We start from the raw sequence: 22,140 nt of genomic DNA, 5'->3' as shown, positions 1-22,140 counted from the left end.
AATAGCTTCTAATCTTGCGACAGGTGCATATGTCTCATCATAATCGATTCCTTCTTCTTGATTAAAACCTTGGGCTACAAGTCGAGCCTTATTTCTAGTAATGACTCCGGACTCATCTTTCTTGTTTCTAAAAACCCTTTTTGTTCCAATAATAGTATGATTTTTGAGTCTAGGAACAAGTGTCCAAACATCATTTCTTTCAAATTGATTCAACTCTTCTTGCATAGCTAGAATCCAAGATTCATCAAGAAGTGCATCATCAATATTTTTGGGTTCAATTTGAGATAGAAAAGCAGTATGATTGCAAATATTTCTAAGAGATGATCGAGTACTTACACCTTGTGAAGGTTCTCCCAAAATTTGTTCCACTGGATGATCTTTCACAAATTTCCACTGTTTGGTTGCATCTTGTATTAAATTTTGATGATCTTTCCTGATGGCTCCATGTTGAACTTTCTCTATTGTTTTCTCTTTGTTGAGATTGAGACTTTCTGTGTTATTTATACCTTCTGTTTCTTCATCAATAGATTTCTTGGAGAGTGGAGAATTAGTTTTATCAAATACTACATGCATAGATTCTTATACAGTCAAAGTCTTTTTGTTGAATACTCTATAAGCTTTACTATTAGTAGAATACCCGAGAAAGATACCTTCATCAGATTTTGCATCAAACTTGCCTAAATTATCTCTGTCATTCAAAATAAAACATTTGCATCCAAATACATGAAAGTAACCAATGTTGGGCTTTTTCTCAGTCCAAAGCTCATAGGGGGTTTTATCTAACTTAGACCTTAGCATAACTCTATTTATAACATAACATGCAAAACTTACCGCTTCGGCCCAAAAATAACTAGGCAAGTTATTCTCATTGAGCATTGTTCTTGCCATTTCTTGAAGAGATCTATTTTTCCTCTCTACTACCTCATTTTGTTGAGGAGTTCGAGGAGCAGAAAAATTATGTGCAAAACCGTTTTCATCACAAAATGTTTCAATATTTTTATTAACAAACTCTTTTCCCCTATCACTTCGGATACTTGAAATAGTATAGCCCTTTTCATTTTGAATTCTCTTGCATAACTTGGTAAAGGCATTATGTGCCTCATCTTTATGAGCAAGAAAGATGACCCAAGTATATCTAGAGAAATCATCAACAATAACAAATGCATAATATTTTCCTCCTAAACTTGCAACTCTATTTGGTCCAAAAAGATCCATGTGTATTAGTTGCAATGGTCTAGTAGTGGAAATATGTTTCTTAGTTTTAAAAGAAGTTTTTGTTTGTTTACCAAATTGACATGCATCACAAATTTTGTCTTTAAGAAAATATGTTTTTGGTAAACCTCTCACAAGATCATTTTTTGAAAGTTTGGAAATAAGTTCCATGTTGGCATGACCTAATCTTCTATGCCATAACCAACTAGTTTCATTTTGAGCTGACAAGCAAATAACATCTTGTGAGGTAATTTCTTCAAAATCAATTGTATAAACATTATTGTTTCTAAAAGCAATAAAACAAATATTACAATCATGATCATTCAAAATAATGCATTTATCCATTTTAAAAGTAACTGTAAATCCTTTATCACATAATTGACTTATGCTCAAAAGATTATGTTTTAAACCTTCAACAAGTAGAACATCTTCAATTATGAGAGAAGATTCATTACCAATTTTACCTATTCCCACGATCTTCCCTTTCGAGTTGTCTCCAAATGTCACGTGTCCTTCTTCTTTAGATCTAAGATCAAAGAATTTAGTCTTGTCTCCCGTCATGTGTCTTGAACATCCACTATCTAAAAACCACTTATTTTTACTTGTGGATGACTTCATGCATACCTATAAAAACAATTAAAATGATTTTTCTTGGTACCCAAGTTCTTTGGGTCCTTTATTTATTAGTATTAGAAGAAATAAGATTTTTAGGTACCCATATGGCCCTAATAGTCATTGTATGATTTCTTCTAATAGGACAAGTATGATAATTATGACCATTTCTATTACAAAAATTACAAATAGCATGTGACATATATGAAAAACTTGAATGATTATAATAATATCCTTTTTTGACAAAATTATTTTTATGAAAAGAATTTTGAATATTAGTTTTTGAGGTAGAATGATTATCAAAGAAATTTTTATAAGGTTTGTATTTTTGTTTTGGCATATATCCCAAACCTGCCTTGTCAAAAACACATCTTTGACTACCAAGAAGTTTTTCAAAATTTCTTTTTCCATTCGTAAAGTTTTCAACAATATTTTCTAAATCGGTTTTCTTCTTATTCAATTCAAGATTTTCATCTTTCAAAATGATACTTTCTTTTCTTAAAATTTCAATTTCGTTTGTTAAAGAAGAATTTTTCTTTTTCAAAGCAGTATACTTGATACCCAATTTTTCAAATTCCTCATAAATCTCTTCTAAAACATTTTGCAATTCTTCATATGAAGGATTTTCAATATTATCAAGATTTGTTACCTCAATGTCATCTTTAGCCATAAGACAAAGATTTGTTGATTCTTCATTGCTTACTTCACTATCTGAGCTACTTGAATCATCATCCCATGTAGCTTTCATTGCTTTCTTGCCCTTGTTTCGATCTTTCTTTAGCAGAGGACAATCTGGCTTGATATGACCAGGTTTATTGCATTTATAACAAATTAAAGTGTCGTTTTTACCTGAATCTTTCTTGGAAAACTTTTTGAAAGATTTCCTCGGATGAGTTCTATTTTTCTTCAAGAACCTCTGAATTCTTCTTGTTATCATCGCAACTTCTTCATCTTTATCGTCATTTTCCTCATCTTCATCACTTTCACTTTCATGAGGAACAGCTTTAAGTGCTAAGCTCTTCTTTGGCTTTCCTTCTTCTCCTCCTCTTTTCAATGTGTACTCATGGGTGATAAGTGACCCGATGAGTTCATTGACTTCAAGCTTCTTGAGGTCTCTAGCTTCAAGAATCGCTGTAACTTTTGATTCCCAACGTTTTGGTAAAGAGTTGAGAATTTTTCTTACTATCTCCACCTTGGAATAAACTTTGCCAAGAGCTGTCAAGCTGTTTATGATGTTAGTAAAACGAGTGTGCATACTAGAAATAGATTCATCATCATTCATCTTAAACATTTCATATTCATGAGTAAGAATATAAATTTTTGATTCCTTGACTTGCGAAGTTCTTTCATAAGTTACTTCCAAGTTATCCCAAATTTCCTTTGCCGTAGCGCAATTCATTATTCTATTAAACTCATTTCCATTAAGAGCATTATATAATAAATTCATAGCAGTTAAATTTAAAGTATAAAGTCTATCGTCTTCACGATCAAACTCTTCTTCTTCCTTTTTGACCTTTACTCCACCAACCACTTTTGTTGGAATATAAGGTCCATTTACAATACATTTCCATATTTCTCTACCTTGAGCTTGAAGAAATATTCTCATTCTAACTTTCCAGAATGAGTAATTATCTCCACAAAAGAGTGGAGGCCGACTACTAGATTGACCTTCACCAAATGAAGCTGCAATGTTAGCCATAAAATCTTAACTCAAAAGATAGTTAATCTTATAATAGAGCTCTTAGCTCTGATACCAATTGTTACTGATCATAGGCCGCACCTATGTCACCTAACAATTGTACCTACCAGACTAGCCGGCCACCGTCTCTACCGGTGCACCGTCACCCATGGTCGGAGAGTCTTGCTTCGGTGACACAGTCACAAGCGAGAGTTCCCATGAGTGATCTGCCTGTATGAACAGTACAGGTCAACTAGCTCTGATACCAATTGTTGCCCAGATGACTAACACAAGAGGGGGGGTGAATTGAGTTGTATTAAAAAAAAATAACAATTATAAATCAAATATATAATATAAAATATAAACAAAATATGAAATAACAATAAATATAAAGAGTAAGGGTAAGAGAGAAGCAAACTCAGTATGTTAACGAGGTTCGACCCCACTGCCTACGTCCTCGCCTCAAGCTACCCCTTGAGGATTCCCAAATTCACTATTCAACCTCCTTCAGGTGGAGATAGAAACCTATTACACCTTTGAACAACACCGCTACAAAGGATCCGTGTAGAACACCCTCTACACTTGCAATCACCTTACACGTGGTGATTCAACTATTCCCCGTGTAGAATACTTTCTACACACACAAGGGTTATACACACCCTTTTTCTAATACAAGAGCTGATAGTGGGTAGGTTATCAGAAAACACTACTCAATGAGTGAAATAAGAACAATACAGCGCAAACTATATCTCTCAAAATGAACAAGGATTAAGGCTCAATACTTAGAGAAGAGAGAATGAAAGCTTTGAATGAATGTTGTATGCTCTTAGTGTTGTCAATGTGAAGCTCTCAAATGATCTATTTATAGGCATATGAGACTTCATATTCAAATTTAAAAAGATTCACATGTCAAAGACAACATCATTCACTTTTTCAAAAAATTCAAATAAAAGATTCTTCTTTTTCAATTGTCAAAGATAACATCATTCACTTTTTTAAAGAATTCAAATAAAAGGTTCTTCTTTTTCAATTGTCAAAGACAACATCATTCACTTTTTCAAAAAAAATCAAACCTAATCTTTTACTTCTGGCATATGACAAAATTAGCACACTTTCATTTTCAAAAAATTCAAACCTAATCTTTTACTTTTTGTATAAGTCTAAAAAAGCATCAATCACTTTTGAAAATTTTCAAATAAAACATGCACATGTGAAATATGACAATCAATCATCTTTAATATTTTTAAAGTTCAACCCTTTAATCAAGGTATGCACATGCAAAAGATGACAATCAATCATCTTTAATATTTTCAAAGTTCAACCCTTTAATCAAGGCATGCACATGCAAAAGATGACAATCAATCATCTTTCAAAATATTCAAATTTAATTTTCAAAAATATTCATGCACATGTGGAAAATGTATTTTAATGCTTTATGATGAAATATTAATTTTGAGCATTAATCCTAATTTCGAATTTTGAAGAGATTTACAACATTACTCTATAATTTTAATGTGAACTTGTTCCCTTCTTGCTCATGCTTGTTTCCTTGATGTGCTTGACTCCATTGTGTAGATAACTTGAGCTTGAGACTTCTTTATTCTTTGAATTCATTTGTTATCATCAAAATCCATGTGTAAATATATAATTACACAAAACTTGAAATCTTGGGTTCAACAGTGAAAAAAATCGATCAAACACCAAAGGTTTGGTAAAAATGTCTGCTAGTAACTCCTTGCCACTACAGAATTTAACTTGAAGCATCTTAGCTGCCACTCTTTCTCTAACAAAGTGAAAATCAAGATCCATATGCTTTGTCCAAGAATGATAAACATGATTAGCCGTGAGATAGGTAGCACCTAAATTGTCACACCATAAAACAGGAGGCTGAAATAATGAGAAACCAAGTTCTTTTAATAAAGTTTGTAACCAAATGAGTTCAACAGTTGTATTGGCCACAGATTTGTAATCTGCTTTAGTGCTAGAATGAGCCACAGTGTGTTGTTTCTTGAAGCTCCAAGAAATTAAGTGATTACCCAAAAATATACAATATCCTAGGGTTGATTTAGTATCATCAGGACAGCCTCCCTAATCAGCATCAGAATAGGCATGAAGAATAAAACTAGACTTGTTTGCAAAAAATAAGCCATGACTAATGGTGAACTTTAGATATCTAAGGATTCTTTTGATTAATGAAAGAAAAGTTCCCGTGTAATTTCTAAAAGAAGATGGTCTATCATGTTCAGAATTTCACAACAAAATATATTTGAAAGCAGGTGGCCAACCTTTACCTGTTGCTGAAATTGAGGAAATTTCTGTTAAGAATAAAAACTCTGCTTCTACAACAAATCAGATGTTACTGCCAGGAAAAGCTTGATCGGTAAGTCCTTCTAAAGAAATCTTCACAAAAATCGAAATCCGACACCATTTCTCTTCCTAAGAAAAACCAGCTAGATGTAGAGAATTCAAGAAAGGGTAAAATGCGACATCTAAATTATACTCCCCCTGAAGAGATGGATTTAGCAAGTGCGGCAAGAAACTTGAATATAGATTCTGCTCCTCCTTTAATTTGATTTTTTTTTTTCATCAAATGCCAGAAATCTTAATGCAGTCGTGTCTTAAGAAAATGCCAGAAATCTTAATGCAGTCGTGTCTCAAGAAAATGCCAGAAATCTTAATGCATTTATCCTTGGATGCATGCAGGATATATTGAGGTGGAAGACTTCAAAATACTTCTACAATTTGAATATGAGATGTGTGACCACGTTTTCTAAAATGATGCTTGGGGGAAATATGCAAGCGGCTGGTACATATTCATAGGTATTTTTGCCGTTGTCTTAATATTTTACCAAAAAAAAAAGGCCTTTCGTAATTACTATACATCTGACAAGAGACGCATATATCATCATCACTCCACAATTCTACCTACAGTACATATAGAAATGAGCAGTATGCAATAATATTTGTTAATGTCAATAATAAAAGAAGATGGTCATCATGTTCTGAATTTACAACTAATATATATATATATATATACATATATTTATATATATATATATGAAAGCAGGTTGTGCACTTCACAAGGCTTCGAAGCCTCAAGTCTTTCCCTGCCTCAGACTAACTCAAACTGCGGGCAACAACCACACATGACAGATGATCTCCTATATGACATGGATACTGCTATTAGTCCTTCATCTTCTGATTCAAACTCGAACTCAACCTACGGGCAACATCCACATGTTCCTTTCGCTAAAATTGATGAAATTTTTGTGAAGAATAGAAACTCCGATTCTACATCAAACCAGATATAATCAACACCAGCAAAAGCCTCAGGTTCCAAATTTCTTCTCTAGGGCCAAAGCAGGTAGCTGTTGAGAAAGAGTAAAATGCGATATCTAAGTATGCAACTCCACAGAAGAGATGGATTTAGTAAGTGGCAAGCAATTTGAATGCAAATCGTTCTACAATAATTACAGAAACCAATTTAATATTTTTCAACAAAATTTTATGTACAGCTCTGTCTCATGCCAGCAATTTTAATGCTGTTATTCTTGTTGATGTCAACTATGAATTTCAGCATCTAATCTTTTTTTCCAAAAAATTTTTAATATTAATTTAACTTGGGGATGTGAAATTTCAAAATATAATCTGCTGTGAAACATATTTTCTTTTGTTTATTATAAGACTGTGCATGTATTTGTATCTCACATGCATCTCAATGGCACCTTGTAGTTCATTCAGTTGCAGGAGATATAGAGGTGGAAGAATTCAAAATATTTCTGGAGTTTGGATATGAGATCTGTGATGGTTGGGCCATGGCATGATGTGATTCCTGATCATTAAGGAATCACACTCTTTCATATCATCAAGTGGATATTACATATTATGAAATATTATGAAGGTATGTATAAAGGTTTGCCTTGTGACCAGAATATTATGAAATTGAATATATCTATAGCCTCTCAATGTAAATGTTGCAAACTTTCTGATTGTGAATCATTCGCTTCTAAAGGGAGAGATTCCTACTTATGTCTGGAATTTTTTTCAAGTTGCTCTAGACCTGAAACTTGGGCCAAATAGGACATGGACAGGTAAAATACAACAATGGTTATCTAAGGCTCAGGCAGTTTCTCATATCAATGTTGTGATTGGAATTCTTTCCACTATAATTAGCTGGTTTCTATGACTATACAGATGTAGCTCGCATGGAGGGGGTTACTAAAACTAGGGAGCAAGTGTGCTATAAGATCAAGAGATTTCTGGTTCAAATTATACATACAAAAACGAATAAACCATTCATCAAGTGTTGAGATGGTGCAGTTTTACAACAACTAGGCCTTCTAGCAATGCCTGTCAAGAATAAGGAAATTCAGATTTTGAAATGGATCTGCCCGAAACAAGATTTTGCTAAACTAAACGTTGATGAGAGTAGCAGTGGCAATCCAGGAAGAAGTGGAGGTGGAGCAATCCTGAGAGATGTGGAGGGGCATATGATTTTTGCTTTTGTCAGATATTATAGTATAAGTTCAAACAATATTGCTGAGATCCGAGCCCTATTAGATGGTCTTACTTTATGTGCATAGAGAAATATAACTCACATCGAAATTGAAACTAATTCTAAGCTTGTAGTTAATTGGTGGGAAAAGGGTGGGTTAGTCTCTTGGAGGAGTCAAATGTACTAAAATGAGGCAAAAATGCAGGCTCGCTTGATAGTGGTAAGGATCTATCATTCTTTTAGGGAAACGAATTACATCTCAAACAGATTAGCCAAGCTAGGCTCCAGCGGTCAAGAGGCAATCTTTGAGAATAATAATCGCCTTCCAAAAGACATTCCGGGAGCTATTCAACTTGATCAAGCTTGTTTACATGTAATTTGATATAGATAAAATATTTTATGCAGGTTATTTTAGATTTTGTTATTTTTTTCAGGTATGTATGTAGTTTTGATTTTGATTTTGATTTATATGCTTATTTTAGTATATTGTATAGTGTTTGAGTTATTTTATATTTTATTTTGATGCTTGGGTTTGGATTTTATAATTATATGTAGCCCCCAGGTGTTCGGTTGTAACCATGGTATTCTTTTGTCGTAAGCGAGGGCTATCAATAAAATTAGGGTACCGTCCTCTTCTTATATAAAAAAAAGAAGTGGATATTACGTATTTATAGGTTCCAAACCAATCTTTTTAAAAATTTTTTATCTGTATTTTTTTCTTAAAATAAAACTTGTGGTGCAGTTATGACTTATGTGCGCAAGATATAGATATATATATATATATATATACTAGATGGGAGTAACGTGCAAAGCACGTTTGTCTAATTTTATGAAATGATTATTTGTAAAAAATAATATATATTTTATAAAAATTATTGATGTCACTTAATAATTTAAGGCATATTGGAGAAAATAAAAAAATTAGTTCAAAATATCATATAATCCAATACATGTTTATAACATCTATAATTTTAACAAAGATGTATGCGAAAAATTTAATAAAAGTCTAACATAAACGGTAGTTCAAAATATGTGTCGTTTGATATTTGTATTATAATTCATCAATTTATATCATCCTGTAGACAATCAATAGAGACAACATTGAAATTCTTATTTTGCTGTTGGTTGAGTCGATCAGGGACAATACAAAGTTAAAACATAATCTTTTTATAAAATTTGTGGTATAATATTTTCTATATATAGCATATATATAAATCATAAAATATATTTTGAAATTGTTGGCGGAATTTACTCTTTCTTGATTAGCTTAAAGATCACGGCCTTTGTCACGTGCCTATCATAACAAGCCTACGTATGGAATATGACTTAGCGGAAGCTACGTCCTACTACCATGGGGGAAAAAAAACACTTGATTAAACACACTTGTATTATATATTATATGAGATTTTAAAATTTGGAATACTCAATAATCTGATTTAATGAAACGTATAATATATGTATATTATACTTAGGGATTAACGTCTTATGCACCTAATACACGTGTATATGTTAAGGAGAAAGAGAAAAATATAATAACTAATATTTAATTACTTATTATTATATAAACTATTAAGTATTATAATTATTGAGATTAATAAATCATATAACAACATTGAATGCTATCTCTCTCAACATTTATGTCTTTATTTTATGTGTCAAACCGTTAAAATAAACGGTGTTAACTTTAACGGAAAAATAAGAAAAATCGTTAAAACAAGATTTTCCGTTTCATACACATTTTTTATATATAGAAGATATATATATAATTGACCTTTTTGTTTAGGTACAATCTTACTTTCAGTCATGTGGTTCCTATGAATCGGTCCACATTACTCGTAATGTAGTATTCTAAATATTTCAATTATCGCAAGTCGCTTAGTTTAAACTCATTCATGGCCAGTAGCTAAGAAACTTTTCAGGTTTGAGTTTGGAGGTTCAAAAAGTGCTTTTAATAGTTGAAAAGCTCTTTATAAAAAAAAAAAAAAATTAAAATAAAAATTACTTGATAAATTTATAAAAATTACTTTAAGTACTAGAATAATACTAAAATGCTACTATAAAAAAACCAAATGGAAGCTTTTGTTGAAAAAGTAATGTTACATTTTTAAAAAACCATCGTAACTAATTCTAAAAACGTTTTAAGTACATATTTACCATACAATAAAAAAAACTTTTTGATAGTAGAGGTTTTCTAGTAAAACTCTGTAATTAAAAAGTACTACTATGAATGCTGTGAAAAGTTCTATTTCCTACCGCAATCTAGACAACCAAGTAAAGGCCTGATTGAGATTGAGGTAGGAGTATTAAAAAGTGCTTAAATAGCCTTAAGAGCTCTTTAATGAAAAAGTTGTGTCGTTTAGATGTTACATATTAAAACACTTTTAATCTCAAATAAGCGCTAAAATGTATGTTTGAGGAAAATCATCATTTGGATGTTTTTCCTTAAATGTGCTTTTTCAGATAATGTAGAACGCAATTCAAATTTTAAAAATACTATCAATTGACGAAAATATCCATACAACTTTAATATAATTATAACTTTCAAAATTTTAAATATATGATCATAATTTTTAAAAATTCAAATAATGGTCATTTCTACGTCAGAATTTTTTTTTTAATTTTTTTCAAACAAACGTAATATATTTAAAAATGTTTTCAACATATGGTTACAAAGTAATAAATAACTTTTTAATACTAGAACTTATTATTTAAGTTATAAGCTAAGTCCTAAAGCTATAAATTATATTTTTTACTACAATCCCAAACATGCACTAAATCATGCCATTGACAAGTTTTCAACGAACTTATTTGACATATCATCTATTAGTGTCAAGGAGTTATTAAATAAGGCCATTTCTTAACAATCAAAGGTCAATTGTATGAATCTGACTTCAATCCAACTTATATGGTTGTAAAATCGTATGAATCTGATAGAGAAATACTCAAAACCTTTGGGTGAATGACGTACAGCCCTGCAGTTTTGCTCAACTCAAAACGTCGAACACTCACAACCAGCAATAGACCAACTTGAAGTTCATGACCAACAAGCAAGAGACCAATCTACAGATGAAGTCAGATGAACCATTTCCATTGTATAGTAATCTAAATATTTATTGTAACAACAACTCTCATCTGACCATCTATCAAATTAATATAATTTATACACGCACGCACTATGTTATATGTTTTGAGTGTCGGTCTCATTTTATCAATATTTTCTTTTTTAATTTGAGTTTCAAATTTTAGATATAAAAAATAAATAAATATTTTAATTAACGACTTTCTAAAACAATATTCAAAAAATAATACAATGGATGTGAGATACGCTCCTTCCAGACCTCGAAACCAAACCCACACTGCCACCTTCATTGCTCCTCCTCCTCTTCATTTTTCATTTCTTGGTACGTTCTTTTACATGATAATCTTTTATTTATTAGATCTTGGCTATTAATTGTTTCTTATTCTAAAGATTTTCAATCTGTTTTGTTCCTATTATGTATATTTATTCTGGAAATCATTAGAAGTTAGAAGTTGAGGCATGCAACCAGTTAGGTGTTGCGTATGGTGAATTTGGTCATGACTCGGGGGTTTTTCTAAGCTATTCGAGAGCGGCGTTGCGTAGGAAATCAGGTTTGTGGGTTTCGCTCTGCTTGATTTGCTTTAATGCTCACATTTGCTCACACCCCTGTTTGGTTTGCTGATATATCTCGTAAGAGCAAGGCAGAATTAACATCCTAGCTCAAGATTATACTCATGAAGATGGTAATTAAGCATCTGTCATTTCCTTTGGGAATTTGTTTCCTATTATCTTCTCAAAGATTGTCACCTCGAGTTTTTCGAAGCAAAAGATTTTAAGAGAGTTGTAGAGACTAACATTGTTCATTCTATAGAAGAAAATGTGAAAGAGAGCAGAGCAATCCTGTTGCGGGCATTACAAAACTCTGGAGGAAAAAAGATTTGCATCATTCATGTTCATCAGCCTGCACAGATGATCCCCTTCAGTAAGTTGGCATTCATAACACATTGATGTTCATCTTGATCAAAATTATGTTAAGAAGCACTAACTTTTGAATATCTCAGAAACTTTTGTTAGTCTGATAGCAGTTTTGAACTCATAATCTAGGAATATGAGGATTCTGACTGAAAAGTTCCTTTTTTTTTTCATTCACAAAGTCAGTCAATACTAATTTAATCATGCAAAACTCCTTTAATGTTCAATGAATGTATGTAAAGAGTTAACGAGGCTCATCAATTATAAAGTATCACATTAAATATATATATACATATATATATGTATGTATATAAAAACTTCTATAGGTTTATATGCTCTACTTCCAGCGTAATGGGCGTCCGCTTAGACCCGATTCCGTGGGTGTGACATCAATATAATAATGGCACTTTGTCTTTGGAATACTTAGCTTTTTAAAATTTGTTTTAATTTTTAAACTATATGCAAATAACGTTGTAAGATCGATCATTTTAAAATTTTTCTTATAAAGGATAGCTAGTTAATGTTAGACTTTATTATTTAAATGTCAAATTTTGACGTATTGAATGCTGTGTTGATATAGTATTTGATTTTTTTTTTAATTTTTTATTTTTTGTTTAGAGATAATATAGTATTTGTATAAGGGATAAATGGATGATGAAATTCTAATATCTTTATTTCTTTTCTAGGTTAGTGTTTGTATAAATGAGATTTAAAATTAGACACACAATAGATGCTATAATGTACAAAATTTTTGTTTATCAATCACTGTCTTCCACTTCTTCCTATGACTCTATGATTATATTTCGGGCAGTGGTCCGGGGTCTGAGCCTTACGCCTAATCGTTACACTTTTGTGTTTTTGTTTAAAGCATGTGGGAACAGTTTGGGGTATTGAGGGTGAGCTAGTTCAAGTTCAAGTTCATGCCATAAAAGTTGGGCTGGAGAACAATGTGTTTGTTACCAATGCGTTGATTGGGATGTATACGAATTGGAGCTCGGTTGAGGAGGCCAGAAGGATGTTTGATTGCAGCGTGGAGCGGGATTTGTATTAATGGAATATTATGGTTGGTGGGTACATAGGGACCGGTGATATGGATTGAGCTCTGGAGTGGTTTGATCGAATGCCTAAACGAGATGTTGTATCATGCAGTACTATCATAGCTGGTTACGTACAGGTAACTGTATTTGAAAAAAAAAAATGACTACCTCGTATGCATGCTTTGCAAATGTTTTTTTGACACCTTGGTCAAGAATGTTGTTGCAATGCATTGTTTTCCTTTTCATTTCAGAACAATAAGCCCCATTGTTTACAAATTACCTTTGCACCTCTAGAGTCTATTTGGAATGAACATAAAGAGTTGCCAGTCCAAAAATGTTGTGTTTTTTTGTAAGTACTAAAAAAAATGTTGCTTTTATTTTATTATTATTAAACATTTTTATGGCCGGTGGCTTTGTTTGAAAGAGTTAGTGGTTGTTATCTTCAGGTGGGTTGTTTCCTGGTGGCCTTGGATCTCTTCCACAAGATGCTGCAAACAGGTCCTAAACCCTGGTAACTGTCCTGGCAGCATGTGCAAATCTAGTGGCATTGGATCAAGGAAGGTGGATCCATGTTTATATAGAAAGGGGTGAGGTCAAGATGAATGAGCAATTGCTAGCTAGCCTGATAGACATGTATGCAAAATGTGGACAGATAGAATTTGCATCAAAGGTTTTCTGCAATAAACGTGGTCTGAGGAGGAAGGTTTGGCCTTGGAATGCCGTAATTGGTGGTTTTTCAATGCATGGAAAATCCAAGGAAGCAATGGAAATTTTTGAACAAATGAAGCTTGAAAAAGTTTCTCCGAATAAGGTGACTTTTATTGCCTTGTTAAATGCTTGCAGCCACAGAAATATGGTCGATGAAGGAAGAGGTTATTTTGAGTCCATGGCAAGTCGTTATGGAATTGAGCTTGAGATAGAGCATCATGGGTGTATGGTAGATCTACTGGGCATGCTGGATTCTTGGAGGAAGCTGAAGAGATCATATCTAGCTTGCCAATGGCTCCAGACGCTGCCATATGGGGAGCATTACTTGGTGCTTGTAGAATCCATAAAGACATGGAAAGGGGAGAGAGAATAGGAAAGATATTAAAAGAACTGGATCCTAGCCATATCGGTTGTCGTGTTCTTTTGGCTAATATTTATTCTGCATCCACGAGATGGAATGAAGTAAAGGTCGTGAGATTGAATTAAATAGAAGAAAGAAAATCCCAGGTTGCAACTGCATTGAATTAAATGGTGTGTTCCATCAATTCCTTGTGGGAGATAGATCCCAGTAAACAGCTCTACCAGTTCTTGAATGAGATGACAACTAAGTTGAAGATTGCTGGTTATGTTCCACAATTTGAAGACGTTTTGCTTGATATTGATGATGAGGAAGATAAAGAGAGCCCTATCTAAACATAGTGAGAAGTTAGCTATTGCTTTTGGCTTGATGAACACAGTATCCCAAACCCCAATTCGAATTGTAAAGAACTTACAAGTTTGTGGGGACTGCCACAAAGCAACAAAGTTCATCTTCAAAGTTTATGATCAAGAGATTATTGTCAGGGACAGGATTTGATATCACCATTTTAAAAAGGGAAGTTGTTCTTGTAAAGACTATTGGTAGACATAAAGATCGGGTTTGCAATGGATCCAAGCCAATCTCAGATTGCAAGTTGTCCTACTTTCCTGCACAATATACAAGAATTTGGCTCCTGTGCATCACATTCTTTCAGCTATTTTTCTGCGGAAAAGGTACCACATCGAATTGGTAATTCTAAGGGTGCTTCGTTTTTTAAGATGGTATCACCCTTTTGATTAGAGAGTGAGTGACAAAGGGCTATGTGTTCTGTGACATAATGATATTCATGGGCTTTTACATGAGAGGAGACCAAGCCTAGATTCGTTGGATTCTGCACGGTTATCAAATGAGACGGGATTTTCTTCCTAAAATTTGTATTTAAAGTTTTGCTCAAGGGACGTAAAAGGGAAAGCCAATGACAGAGCTGCAGAGACTGGAAACATGGAACAAAACAAGGCATATTGGAATGTTCAATCGGGATGTACTGGAAGCAAAACATGGCATATTGGAATTGTCAATATAGATGAAAAGAAAGAAACTGTTTTAGGAACCTGCAGAGAGACCGGGATTTGTGGAGGCACTGCAAAGGGATCACATTAATATATTACACTCTGTAAACAGCAAGCAGTTGTGTGGTTAGAGATTTCTCGACAAGAACACAATCTAATGATATGGTTCTATGTCTATGGGAACAGATAAAGCCATAAAGGGAATAAATACTGTTTAAGATGTTATGGAATCAAGGATTGTAACCTCTCCCATGTTTGTCTTTGAACATTCAAAGGATTGTTCTCAAAAATCCAATTTATTCCTATTGATTGACATGGAATGATTTTAATATGTTACCACAAATAAATAAGATTCTCTTCCATATTCTACAATGACTGATCACTTGTTATCACAAAAATCAAGTGAGAACCCCAAAACAATTAATATGTTACATTCCCCCATATGGGTGGGGAACTTAGCCTAAATCCCCCATGTTAGTTCAGGTACATAGCCAGCTAGCTTCAGCAACCCATCCAACTGAGCCAGCACCAAGTAAATTTCAGTATAAGCTGGGTGAGTTTTATCAGATGCTGCAAACTGATGAATCTTCCTTCCCATTTCAATCCAACTGGATCCAGGACTACTCTTTTCTACCCTTAGATTTTTCATGGCTGCCCGGATTTTCACAACCTCACCCCATCTATTTACTTCGGCTTACATATTAACCACAAGATTGTAATAGCCACTGTTGTTTGGCTCTAAAACCATCAGTTCATTAACAACAACTTGAGCAATCTCCCAGTTCCCATGGAGCTTACACCCACCCAACAAGGCACCCCAGATAATGGAGTTGGGTTCAACTTCCATGCTTCTTATCAACTCTAGTGCATCTCTAAGGAAACCCGCTTTGCTCATTAGATCAACCATGCATCCATAGTGTCCAACTTTGTGCGGGATCGAATAATCATTGACCATGCTCAGAAACCTCCTACGGCCTTCTTCAACTAGTCCTGCATGTGTGCAGGCGCTCAGCACACTGATAAAAGTGAACCCCATTTGGTTTGATCTTCTCCCTCTCCATCCTACTAAACATCTTTAGTGCTTCATCTGCAAATCCGTGAACTGCAAGCCCTTCAATTACATAATTCCAAAAAAACAGGTTCTTTTCCCGCAACTTGAAGAACACCAAAAGTGACCTATCTAAGCTCGCACACTTGGCATACATATCAATCAATGTAGACCCAATATAAACATCAAGATCAAACCCATTCTGCAATACATAAAGATATATTTCATTTCCTAAATCGAGTGCTCCAAGATGGGCACAAGCTGATATAATAGTTGCCATGGTCACTTCGTCAGGACTGATCCCATTGTTTGTAATTTCATTGAATATTGCTAATGCTTCTCTATATCTCCTGTTCTGAGTATGGCAAGTGATCATGGTCGTCCATGAGATTATATCCCTTGCGGGCATTTGATTGAACAGAAACTCCGCAGACTCCACATTCCCCACTCTTGCGTACCCATCAATTATAGCGTTCCATGTAGCAGTATTCCTCTCAGGCATCTCCTCAAACAATCTCCTCGCAGAATTCAAATCCCATGCCCGAACATGAGCCAAAACCATCACGGTCCATGTGAAAACATCTCCTTCAACCATTTCATCAAACACCCTCTTCGATGTACCAATTTTACCCAAATTCGAGTAGAAATTAATCAAAACAGTCCGAACAAACACATGTGAACTAAACCCATTTTTCCGAACTTGACACTGTATAGCTTCACCGAACCCAAGAGCCGATACTGAGCTACAAGCCTTGATCAACGACGAGAACGTATAACTCGTTGGCATAACATCAGCTCTTAACATATCTACGTATCACTCCAAAGCTTGAGCTGGGTAAAAACAATGAGCAAAGCCTCTTATCATCGCATTATAGACAAAAACATTTGGATTTTTCATCTGTAAAAATGCTGAAACTGCATAGTCTATTTTCGAAAGGGCAGAACAAGCACCCACAAACTGGTTCAGCAAGAAACAATCTCGGTTTGCATTGGTTTTGATCATTGAGGCATATACATATTCCAGTTTCTTTACGCTAGAACATTTCTTCATCTGATTAAAAATAGTTTCTTTTTGGGTGGGTGGGTTTGGCGGATGAAGTACTGTTTTCGCAATTAAAATACAGTTAACTTTAATTGCAGATTTCATGAACTTTGGTGGTGAATGGGAGTCTTCTTCCTATTCCTAGTTCTAGCCGTTACCTTGAATGATTGAGGTAGGCCCTGTGGCTGAAGAGAATCGCGGACAAACAACACATTTTTTTCAGCCTTCAAGAGGAAGGTGGCAGGGCTGATCGAATGAATGCTCTCCCAGAAACAAAACAAACTCAAAAACTGATAACCTCTTTTTGTAGTACGGTATACTATTCACTCCGTTTGGTTAAGGCAGTTTTATGAATTTCTTTTCATTATTTATTTATTTATTTTTATAAGTACTTTTCATTATTTTTTTATTTTTTTATTACTATTAATTACTCTTTAATATTTTATTATTATTTTTCTATTACATTTTTCAGAATATCTAAAATTACATTACTAAATCATCAATGTTGAGATCTTATACCTTCAAATGATAAAAAAAAAATAATTACATTCTGCTATTTTTTTAAGACTTGACCATAACATTATATTAAAGTCGTCTTTTCAATCTTGAATTTATATATATTATCATCATTTTTTTTTTAATTTGGAAATTTGCTAACGGTGCTCCTGTTAATTCTTCGAGGAAAATGTCAATATTCCCAAGCAGTAAAAGTGTGACCAATATTGCATTTGCCTTTTTTTTTTTTTTTTAAGAAAAAAACAGACTAATGACATGCTACGGTCAAACGTCATTGGTCATAATAACAACACTTTTTTAAAAAATAATAGTAAAATTATTTGAATTAAAAAAATTTTTGAAAATAATTAAAATATATATATTTTTTATAAACAACATCACATTCCATTAAAATCAAGTCTTTATAATAGATTGTTTATCAAGCCAAACAGCTTGAGAAGCAAAAGAAGGACAATCAGCCCATAAAACGGAAGCTGAAAAATTACAAGCATTTCTTGCCAAAAGATGAGCCACAGAATTCCCTTGCCTATTAACATGCAGAAATTTCACCTCTTGGAAGCCCTGCATTAATCTTTTAATATCCTCAATGATGAAAACAAAGTCTGTTAAAATATGCTCATCTGAATTCAATCTATTCACAAGAAAGAGGCAATCCGTTTCCACCATCAGCTTTTGAATACCCCAATGAGAATAGAGTTGTAGACCCCTTAATACCACAATGGCTTCAATAAATTCTGGAGATGAGACCTTATTTTCAGGTTTACTACAAGCAGCAAGCACATTCCCTTGACAGTCCCTTACCACAACTCCAACACCTGCTTTCTGAAGATTAAAAAAGTTGGCGCCATCAACATTCATCTTAATGTAACCTGGAGGTGGAGAGGACCAACTTAAGACTTTATGCATTGCCTGTCTATGTCCCTCAAAAATCTGCACTTGTCCAAAATCAGAAATCATAGACAAAGCTCTATCAATCACATGACTAACACTAAGTGCAGATTTTTCATAAATAAAGTGGTTTCTTCTATACCACACTTCTCAAGCCATAGTAATAAAAGTAAGAAGACTTCCCTCTCCCCCTTGTGCTTTAACCAACAATACTAAATCCCAAAAGGACATATCAGGAAGTAAAGAATTCAGTATAGGCACATATTGTAAGCAAATACTTTGGATAGCTGAACAAAAGAATAAAGCATGGACTGCATCTTCATTGGACTTCTTAGAAAATACACAACAATCTGCCACATCAATACCTTTCTTGACCAAGTTATTAAAAGTAGGCAAACATTCATTACAAGCCCTCCAACCGAACACCTTCAATTTATGAAGGATTTTCAAATGCCAAAACTCTTTCCAGAAAGAGGAAATCTGAGAGGCACAAGACTCCTCACCTGCTAGTTGAGTCTTGACAATTTGAAGCTGCTTACACCCACTTCTCACAGTATAAAGCCCACTTTTTTCAGACATCCAATACCAAGAATCCGGCTAAGACACTAACACCTGCAATTTCAGAATTTGATTTACTAATCTTGGATTGAAGAGAGCTCTCAAAGCACCAATATTCCACCAGCCAATATCCATATCAATCAGAGTATTAACAGTTTGATTCAAAGAAGAAACACTTGGCATAGCTTCTTGAAGTGCCTCCCTTTGAATACCCAGAATCCAAGGATCATGAAACACCCTTACCTTTTCCCCATTGCCAACTCTCCACATACAGCCAGATTTCAATAAGCCCATTGAGTTGAAAATACCTCTCCATACATAAGAGGGGTTAAAACCAATTTTGGCTTCAAATAAAGAGGTCTTAGGGAAATAACGGGCTTTAAAAATCTTATGAAGAAGAGAGGACTCTTTAGTTAACAAAAGCCACCCTTGTTTGGCAAGAAGAGCCAAATTAAAATCATGAAGATTTTTAAAACCCATACCACCCCTAAACTTAGAATCACAAGAAGCAACTCATAGCGTAAGTCGGGATAGACATTGCCACTGCTTTTAAGAGAACCTCCATTCCTCCTTGTGATAACAAAGTCCCTTTCCACCCTTGCAGCTTTTGCCATAATTTCTGCTTAATTTCTGAAAAAGCCTTCTGTTTTGATCTCCCAACCATAGGTGGGAGGCCTAAATATTTCTCATACTGTTGAACATTACTCCCACCCCACAAAGACATAATGTCAGCCCTCACAGTTTCCTCCACATTCCTACTAAACACTATGGACGTCTTTTCTTTATTAATACACTGACCAGAGGCCTTCTCATACTTGCTCAAGAGGGTCTGAATGTGAACGTTTGTAGAGACAATTGCTTTGCAGAAAATTACACTATCATCAGCAAACAATAAATGGTCCACACGTGGGGCCCCTTGACAAATCTTCACTCCCTCTACTAAATCTGGACCAGCGTTTTGTTTTAGTAAACTAATTAAGCCTTCCATGCAAAACAGAAACAGGTAAGGAGAAAGCAGGTCTCCTTGCCTAAGACCACGAGTAGGAACTATTTGGCCTTTTGGGCTTCCATTGATAAGGACAGAAAAAGACACCGTAGAGACACACTTCATGATGAGATCAACCAGCTTATGAGAAAAACCAAGCGCCTGCATCATCTTTGCTAAAAAACCCCAGTCCACCCGATCATAAGTTTTACTCATATCAAGTTTAATGGACATAAAGCCTTTCTTCCCGGTTTTCTTAGACCGAAGATAATGTAATAGCTCATAAGCAACTAAAACATTATCCGTAATCTGCCTACCCAGAACAAAAGCACATTGAGATTCAGAAATTACCAACAGCAGAATTTTCTTAAGTCGATTGGCAATACATTTTGAAAGAATCTTATATAATACATTGCAAAAACTAATGGGTCGAAAGTCAGCCACAGTAGAGGGGTCATGTTTCTTAGGGATTAAAGTGATGAAAGTATGATTCAAGTCTTGTGGAAAAGAACCAGAATTTAGCATCGTTAAAACAGAAAGAACCACCGATCTACCAATAACATTCCAGTATTTATGAAAAAAAAAAAAAAAAAGGAGACATACCATCCGGTCCCGGGGCCTTAGATGGATGCATTTGCTTAACGGTGGCTTCCACTTCTTCAGCCACATAAGGCCTAGTCAACAACACATTCATCTGCTCAGTGACCTTACCCTCAACCCCAGATAAAATTTCATCCATATCACCCGAATCTGTTATTGAGAATAAATTCTGTAAATAATTAATAATCAGAGTTTCCATCGGAACCCCTTCTCTCCATATTCCACTTTCATCTTTCAAATGATAAATTCTATTTTTACGCCTTCTAATAGTAGCCTTGCTGTGAAAAAACCGAGAATTGCTATCTCCTTCTCGAAGCCATGACACTCGTGATCGCTGTTTCCACATAATCTCATCCCGCTCAAGCCATTTCTGGACCTCCTCCCTAGCCAATTTATGAGATAACCCCTGTTGAAAAGTAGGATCAGATGACTGAAGATCTTGCAGCTTCTTTTGCGCAGCAGCCAACTTCTTCTGAACATGACCAAACGAGGTCCTATTCCAGCGAGATAAATCTGAAGAACAGTGAGATATACAGGACATTACTTGACTCAAAGATTGAATCCCTTCGCCTGCACTCCACGCTTTCTCCACAAGAGTCGTGCACTCTCGGTCACCCACCCACATCGCCTCAAATCGAAACGGTTTGAGTCCTTTATTTTGAATGCAACCCCCATTAGTATCAAGCCATAAGGGAATATGGTCAGAATAGGCTACGACACCATGTTGAACCCGTAAATTAGGAAAAGAATCAGTCCAAGCCAAGTTACCCAAGAACCGATCCAACCTTTCAGAAATACTCCCATCCCCTTCCCTTTTATTACACCAGGTAAATGGGGCTCCAAAAAATCCAAGATCACACAGCCCCCCTTGTTCCAACACAGCACGAAAGCCACGTAACTGCCCTTCACTTCGCAATTACCCCCCTTTTTTTCAGATTGGAAGAGAATTTCATTAAAACCGCCAAATACTAACCAAGGACAACACACATTGAGACTCAAATGTTTAAGCAAAGACCATACTTCCTCTCTACGGTCAACTTGGGGGTGACCATACACCCCTGTGATTAAGCACTTTCCCCCCTCCACACTAGGTATTTTGATCTCAGCATGCACATGATTGACAGAATAATTCAAAATATTTAAAACAAGTTCAGATTTCCATAACATAGCCAAACCACCACTACGTCCAACAGCATCAACAATAAAGCAGTTTGAAAAGCCAAGTTTATACTTACAGTTACTCCACTGCCGAGCATTCAGCCGAGTCTTTTGTAAAAACACCACATCGAGAGCTTCCTTCGCCAATAGAGCACGAAGAGTTCGAATACCTCGTGGGTTCTCAAGCCCACGGGGATTCCAGCTAAAGGTTTTCATGAGATCCGGCGGGGCTACTCGACAGCCT

At 34.7% G+C, this 22,140-nt stretch overlaps 2 protein-coding genes and 1 pseudogene across 3 annotated transcripts in view; 2 read left to right on the top strand and 1 right to left on the bottom strand.

Moving 5' to 3' along the window:
- LOC122294203 (putative disease resistance RPP13-like protein 1) overlaps positions 1 to 8,666 on the top strand; it is a 79,996-nt gene extending 71,330 nt beyond the window's left edge. For both annotated transcript variants that reach the window (XM_043102759.1, XM_043102757.1), the window contains 3 exons: positions 6,206 to 6,322; positions 6,570 to 6,931; positions 7,235 to 8,666. The gene's annotated coding sequence lies outside the window, so the exon portion shown is untranslated. The remainder of the gene's footprint in view (positions 1 to 6,205; positions 6,323 to 6,569; positions 6,932 to 7,234) is intronic.
- A 4,060-nt stretch (positions 8,667 to 12,726) lies between these two features.
- On the top strand, positions 12,727 to 15,414 carry LOC122293814 (annotated as a pseudogene).
- A 30-nt stretch (positions 15,415 to 15,444) lies between these two features.
- Positions 15,445 to 17,490, bottom strand: LOC122294214 (pentatricopeptide repeat-containing protein At1g06143-like). Its single transcript, XM_043102783.1, is given in 3 exon segments — positions 15,445 to 16,128; positions 16,130 to 16,980; positions 17,350 to 17,490. Coding segments are annotated over 2 exon segments (1,158 nt in total). The 5' UTR covers positions 16,955 to 16,980; positions 17,350 to 17,490; the 3' UTR covers positions 15,445 to 15,795.
- Between the last annotated feature and the right edge of the window lie 4,650 nt (positions 17,491 to 22,140).

The sequence above is a fragment of the Carya illinoinensis genome, chromosome 14, assembly GCF_018687715.1.
Source record: "Carya illinoinensis cultivar Pawnee chromosome 14, C.illinoinensisPawnee_v1, whole genome shotgun sequence".
NCBI classification, from domain to species: domain Eukaryota; kingdom Viridiplantae; phylum Streptophyta; class Magnoliopsida; order Fagales; family Juglandaceae; genus Carya; species Carya illinoinensis.
The sequence above is the reverse complement of the archived record's forward strand: the minus strand, read 5'-3'. Positions and strand labels throughout refer to the sequence as shown.